This window comes from Carica papaya, chromosome 9, assembly GCF_054855325.1.
Source record: "Carica papaya isolate Zhongbai chromosome 9, ASM5485532v1, whole genome shotgun sequence".
In the NCBI taxonomy this organism is placed as follows: domain Eukaryota; kingdom Viridiplantae; phylum Streptophyta; class Magnoliopsida; order Brassicales; family Caricaceae; genus Carica; species Carica papaya.
The window spans coordinates 20,802,779-20,810,334 of NC_142317.1; the positions used below are offsets into that span (position 1 = coordinate 20,802,779).

Genomic DNA, 7,556 nt, shown 5'->3' on the forward strand with positions numbered 1-7,556 from the left:
ATATCCTCCGCTCTTACCTTTACCTGATGGTAACCTGATCGTAGATCTATTTTAGAAAAGATCTGTGCACCCTGCAACTGATCGAAAAGGTCATCAATCCGAGGAAGAGGATATTTGTTCTTGATTGTTACCTTGTTTATCCTTCTGTAATCAATGCACAGTCTCAACGTTCCATCTCCCTTCCTTGCAAAAGTAACCCCGGCACCCCATGGGGAAACACTGTGCCTAATGAAGCCACTGTCTTATAGCTCAGTGATCTGTTTCCTTAGTTCTTCCATCTCGATGCGACTCATTCGGTAAGGAGCTACTGAGATGGGCTGGGTACCTGGCTGTAAGTCTATGGTGAACTCGACCTCCCTGTCCCTTGGTAGACCGGGCAGTTCATCCGGAAATACATCTGGAAAGTCTCGGACTACTGGAATCTCTTGGATACAAACTTCTTTCTTGGGTTTACCTAGTTAGAGAAAATACAAGATTAAGGCACTGGAAATCAAGAAAAACTTGCCATTCGGGAAATCAGTACTGGATAATTTTATTAACTTGTAAAAGGCTCCTCGTTGGGAGGATTAAATACAATCTTTTTATTAAAGCAGTCTATGGTGGCGTGATACGCCGCTAGCCAATCCATTCCTAGGATTACATCAAAATCCCCTGTGTCTAACCCTATAAGGTCTACCCTCAATTTCCTATCTGCTATCTCCACGGCACATGCCCTGTAGACAACCTCTCCTAGCAATGTCTCCCCCCCAGCGGTAGATACAAGCAATAATGAATCAAGTCTATCAGGTGATACACAAATTTTGGAAGCAAGAACATGTGAAATAAAAGAATGTGATGCACCAGTATCAAACAAAATATGAGCAATGTGGCCAGAGATAGTATACATACCATGTACCACGTCCGGGTCTGCGTCGGCATCCTTCTGGGTAAGATTGTAAACTCTGCCCTGGATTGGAGGCCTCCCTTGATTCTGGTTTCTAGGGCACTCCCTCGCATAGTGCTGGGCACTGCCGCATATGCGACAGGTGTTGTTGAGGCGGTAACTGGGTCGGTCCCCATGATCCCTGCCGCAGTACTGGCAGATCTTCCCACGTGCTGCCCCCATAGCCTGAGGAGGGGCCTGAACGGCAGGCCTGGGCCTCTTACTGGGTTGGACAGGCATGGTAGGCGCTGGCCTGCGGAGCGGGGCTGAGGGTCGGGAACTTCCCGCTAACTGAGGGCGGGTGTCGAAGCTCCGTTCTATGATCTGCGCCTTTGCCAGGACTGCCGAATATGTCTCAAGCTCCATCACCAATAAGTGCTGTCTGATCGCCGGGCAGAGGCCCCACTGGAATTTCCTGGCCTTTCGGCCCTCATCCAACAATGTCTCCGGGGCATGTCGGCCCAGCTCCAGGAACTTGTGGGCATACTCCGACACTGTCATATTACCCTGGACCAATTGAGCAAATTCCAATTCCTTTAAATGTTGGATGTGTTTAGGGAGATACTCCGCATGGAATGCCGCTAGGAACTGCTCCCAAGTAACTGGTACAGGCAGGGTGGCACGCTTGAGCTCCCACCAGCGTACCGCTTCCCCTACCAGCATGTAGGAGGCAATGGCAGTCCTCTGCTCAGGAATTACTCCCAAGGTCTCGAAAGCTCTCTCAGTCTCTGCCAGCCAGTATTGGGCTTCTTCGAACGAGGATCCCCCTGAGAAGGTAGAAGGGTTCAGTCTCCTGTACCTCTCTATGAAGCCGGGGTCGATCAAGGAAGGAGCAGGGTCCCGGGGCAGAGGGACTGGGACGGGCTGAGGGTGAACTGGGGGACCCTGTGGTGGAACCTGCTGATGTGGTGGGGGCACTGGAAAGCGCTGTGGCGGCGCCTGCTGGTACTGTGGCTGTGGTACCGGGTCGTAACGCGGCTGTGGTGCCGGTTGGTACTGTGGAGGAACAGGCTCCTGCCGGGGTGGTACGGGATCAGCCTGCTGTGGCGGGGGCTCAACCTGCGCTAGCGGAGGAGGTCCCGGTAACTCCCTTCTCTCCTCTTGCCTTCGCTGGGCAGCTACGAGAGCCTCCACCATCTCATACAGTCTGTCAAGATCCTCCCGAAGCGAATTATCCTGAGCCGCTCGGTTTAGTGGGGGCCTTCCTCTCCTCATTCCCGTGTACCTGCATTCACAAGGAATGATTGAGTAACGATATATCGGTGAGTATTTATCTAAGGCACTATCGTGTAAGGGATGAGTCCGAGGAAATGCGGCTCTGATACCAACTGTAACAGCCCCGGTAATTCAACATGGAAATTATATTATAAATATTAAATGCGAAAGCGAGATCAAAATTTCGGTTAACATCCCTTACACAGAAACCCAAAAACGTACTTAAAATATAAAAGATTAAACTAACTAAGAGAGAAACTCGAAAATAAAACTATGAGTGTGACTACAGAGTCTCTAGGCATCCCCTTCATCGTCCTCCTGCGGAACGGGCTCGGGAACCATGTCTTCCTGATCTGAAATGGTTAATTAAGGAGTGAGCTACACTAGCCCAGTAAGAACATCACGATATCTCACCGTCACGGAGGTAAAGGTGGGTAGAAAAACACAAAAGACCAATGGAGCATGATTTACAACAAATCCTTTTATTCATGATAAAACCTTTACCATCCACTTACCTCGGTGGAATTCATGAAACAATATAAGAAAACAATAACATTATCACAATCATGGAATAATATAAGCTGTAAAACATAGCACTTATCACGCCTTTTGTAATTCAATCATTATACTACATATCCTTTTCTCATTTACCAGCCTACTAGTATCCATGGGGGTCCATAGGGGTCCCGCTACCCGTTAACCTTTAACATTCATAATCAGTTTCCAGGGCCGTCCCCATATCCCGTCCGGTATGGGCGCCAAAACCATAAACCTCAATACCCCGTCCGGTATGAGGGTGAAACTGGCCGTCCCCATACCCCGTCCGGTATGGGCGCCAAAACACATAAGATCTCCATACCCCGTCCGGCATGTGAGACCACAATCTCGGTAGGGTTCCCTACGGACCCGGTCCGTCCACCATCTCCCAGGATATCTAGTCAGGCTGACCCCATCATACAATTATCAGTCTACACAATCTTTCATTTTCCTCTTCCTCAGTAAGCATTATCAATTCACATTTTAAACAAGCAAATCGTAATTCATGCCAAACAGACAACATACAGTATCAATTTTTTCAGTCATTCAACCCATAATTAATAAAAATGTAGTATATGCACACAAATCTGTAAAATGAACACATCAAACCTCATTTTGCATTTAAAGCTGTAAACAGGCCAAATAACAGTAAATCACCAATCACACTAGACTCGGACTCCATTAGCAACCTTAAGCAATTTCACACATTCGTTAATTCAAGAAATACCATTTTATCATTTTGAACTTTAATACCGTGATAGGAAATAGGGTGAGGGGTCCTTACTCGTTTTCGGGGTCTGAACACGGCTTTGCAGTGCGCTTGCAGGCTATCCCTAATTTTCCCCTGAATTTTCCTCGGGGAACTGAAACGCACTACTGGTACCTGCACGTGTTCTAAAAAAAATCCCAAATTAGGCCCAGGGCCCCTTTCGGCCCAGATTGCAACTCCGGCATGGCGGCTCCGCCGTGCTCCGGCGACGGCGCCGCCGCTGGCGGCGGCGAGTCGCCTCGGGTTGGCTGTTTTCGGCCGAATTCGGCCACACTCGCATCGGTCCCTGTGAGAAAACAACCCTAGGGCCCTCGGGGGGCCAAAAAATCACAGAAAAACGGAGCTTACCGGCGGCGGCGCTCTCGGGTGCGGCGGCTCTCTGGCGAGGTTTGTGTTTTGGTGATTCGGCTCCGGTCAACCTGTAGAGAAAAGAATGGTGATCACGGTGATATAAAAATTGCATCAAACGGAGGCCGGGAAGGGCCTCGTCGGAGGCAAAAACCGAGAGGGGGCGCGACGGCGCCGCTGGTCTTCGGCCGTGTATTCCGGCTGTTTGGCCGGGATTTTGGCTTCGATTTGGCCATAGGAGGAATCAGCGTGGAAAAACGAGTCGGGGGTATGAAATTTACCTCGATAGGCGGTCGGAAATTTCCCCGGTGCGGCGGCGGGTGGCGGCGGTCGGCCTCTGGTTCGTCTTCTCCGGCGAGCGGCAGGCGGCTAGGGTTTGTGGTCTGGTGTGGGGGTTCTATTTATAACCCCTTGCCCTTTGATCTCAGCCGTCCATTTTGTTTTAATCTGGGCCGTCCATTTTGTTTTAATCTGGGCCGTCCGTTTTTGATTAAATATGGGCCGTCCGTGCGATTGTATCTGGGCCGTCCGATCGCGCGATTGATCTGGGCCGTCCGATCGCACCCACGCGGATCGCCAACGTGGCCCGTTCAGGAGCGACGTGGTCTTGCCACGTGGCAGGCCCCGGTTGGCCGGGACTGCTGACCGGGCCTGCTGACGTGGCTGCCGACGTGGCTTTTTTTTTTTCCCTCGGTCCGGGCGCTACAGTTTTTCTCCTAAAATATTTTTAATTAAATTTTAAATATAAATTATCCATAAAAATTTAAATAAAATAATTTTAATAATTATTTAGCTAAATATGAAATTGAAATATGCATTTCATCCAAAAATTCAAAATACAAAATTTAAAGAGTATAAATGGTTTAGGGCCCAAATAAATAAGAGTTCACATTACAAGTTTAGCACGAAGGTTTATCGGGGTGTTACACAATGTGGTAGTAGGTAAGTTAAGCCATTAGGTCATGGGAGTAGCCTGCTCATCAACATCCCTAGTAGACAAAATCTAAAAGAGTGAAATACTTTTTGTACATGATGTATAGTGTTCCTCTACCTGAATAACAAATCTCTACTGTCAATTTTTTCTTCATCTCTCCTTTAAAGACACCATTGTATACATCCCCATTAAGCATTTCGCTTACACACACCAATCATTTTTCAACACACAACCAATCGAACTTGTTTTTTCAACATATATATATATATACATATAGGTATAAGAGCAAGGGGAAGAGATGCATGGAATATGCAAACTATTATATTCTATAATGGTATGTGAAAAGGAGAAGATGTTAATGTCTCATATAGAAAAATATCGGAAGTTAAAGTCACGTTTATTCAACAAAATCAATAAGGAAAAATAAAAAAGAATGAAGTGGAGATGCTCTAGATAGATAAAGAGAGGGAAAACAAATTTTGCAAAAAATGAGAAGAGTCATGATGGGTGGCGACAAGAAAATAATATCAAAATTAAATCTTATTGTTAAAAAGATAAATATAAACAACATATGGATGACAAATGAAAAAGTTTTTTTAAATGAAAAAGATATTTGTTTTTGTGCTAGAAAAATAAAAAGATAGTGAGAAATAAGAGAAGGATTATTTCCATTAAGGTGCACATATAAGATGGTATCTAGAAAAAAGAAAACAAAATGAAAGATGGTAAAAAGATCTAACACATGGAGTTTAAAAAAGGGTAAAAAAGTTAGTGATGTGGCATCCACGTGCGTGTCAACATGCATGCCACATCAACAAATTTGAAAATGTATTGACATGGCTTTTCTACATCACATGCTTTGTTAATAAGGCTAGAAACCATTAGAAAAAGTTAACAAAAATGAGAAATTTTGTCACTTTTTTGAAAGTTCTGAAGAAATTTTAAACAAAAAAAAAATAGTTGGAAGAGAATTTCTTATTTTTATATAGTTCAAGGTATTTCGGTACTTTAAGCTTATAACAATAATCTTAATTGATCACACAGTTTATTGATCATTTAACTTATAACAAACTTACAAGATTTCTCTTCCCTTATCATTTTTATACTCATCTTTGTGAAACTTTTTCCTCTAATATGTTATTATTATTTTACAGTTTCTTTTAAAATTTTGAATAAGATAAATTTTCTAAGTCCTTTAAAGCTTCGTGATTGTAATATTATAAATTTTGTACATTTTACGATTTAGTTTAGAATAGTATGCAATATACTTGAGATTAATCTCATCAATTACTTGTGTGGTTGATACCAAAACAAAAACGTATAATAAATCCATTAAATTGACGATATGAATTTCTTAATGTGGAAGTTTACTTATTTGTCGAAGTATATGAGACTCTCTATGGCAACATTGCATGTTTGTCCTTAGACTTAAGTAATTATCTTCACATTTGAGTACTTTACTAAGTTTAATATTTATTAATATGTGAATTTTATTATACTATATAGAGATAGAAATTGAATTAGGCCTAAATCCATCAAACTGTATGAGTACTAATAAAAGGATTCATTATTCATGTAAGGAAACATATGTCCTATGTGATATGAGTGTCTAACCTAAGAAAATCTTTTTCGTGTAAAGTATAATTCTTCATAAAAGTTTGTTTACTTAAATTGATTCGATTAAGCTTTCAATTCATGTTACATGATAATAGATGAAATGTAATTTGATATTCATCCATCATCACTTCTATTGGGAGATAATATAGTGGAAGGACATAAAAATTTGTCTTATGTGCTCCGAGTGCTTAACCTAAGAAATTTTTTTTGTGTAAAATAAAATCACATAGAAATTTTGTTTTTACTTAGATTAATTTGATTAAGTTAACAATTTATATTATATGCTAATAAATGAAATCAGATTTGATATAACATTCATCATCGTTTCTATTAGAAGATAATAGAGTGGAAGGACTTTAAAAAGTTTGTTATGTATGATGTGAGTGCTTAACCTAAGAAAATATTTCCATGTAAAATATAATCACTTAGAAAATTTTGTTTACTTAATTAATTCAATTAAACTAACAATTCATGTTATATGTTAATAGATGAGATAATATAATATATATGATTATAAATATATAGGTTAGGTCCTAGATTTTATTCATACTCAATTGTTGATATGTGATCCAAATCCAAGTACGACTCCACTCTTCGGCTTACATCACTTAGAGATCTATTCAACTTAAATTTGCATTGAAATTTATTTGATTATATAATTACTTATAACATAATTTCAAAGATAAACTTAAGAAAAAAAAAATTACAAATGAGGTTTAAAATATAAATCCATAGAAAATATGTAAAAGCTTTTGAAACTTATACAATATATATATATATATATATTTGCTTTGATATTTCACATACTTAATAAGGGTGGTACAAATTGAGTATGGAATGTGAATAGTGGAGTGTTTTCCCCCTACTCATCCCCATCCAATCAAATAAACTATTTTATATTTATATATTTTTTTAATCCTATTAATTTGTCCTATTTAAAATTAGGCATGCAAATAAACAAGTAACTTGACTTCAAATTTTAAATTGAGTATATAAATTAATCTTTATTAAAAGCAAAATTTAAGTTTTTAAAAAATAAAAATAAATTATAATTAATGAAACTACAAAATTGTAAGAAAATCAGAGCTGACACATTAAGTTGACTTTTGTGTTTGGCACATGGATATGTATAGTGGGTTGTAATTTGTTTACAAGAAACGAGGTTTACCAAATATGAAGAGAATAAACTAACATGGTTGAGTTTAAAAGTCAAT

The 7,556-nt window shown here is 40.5% G+C and overlaps 1 protein-coding gene across 1 annotated transcript; it reads right to left on the minus strand.

Moving 5' to 3' along the window:
• Window positions 1-242: 242 nt before the first annotated feature.
• Window positions 243-2,286, minus strand: LOC148240163 (uncharacterized). Its single transcript, XM_088211818.1, has 2 exons — window positions 889-2,286; window positions 243-454 (listed from the first exon to the last, which is right to left on the minus strand). The coding sequence occupies exons 1-2, from the start codon at window positions 2,135-2,137 to the stop codon at window positions 243-245; spliced, it is 1,461 nt and encodes a 486-aa protein (XP_088067944.1). The 5' UTR covers window positions 2,138-2,286.
• Window positions 2,287-7,556: the final 5,270 nt, after the last annotated feature.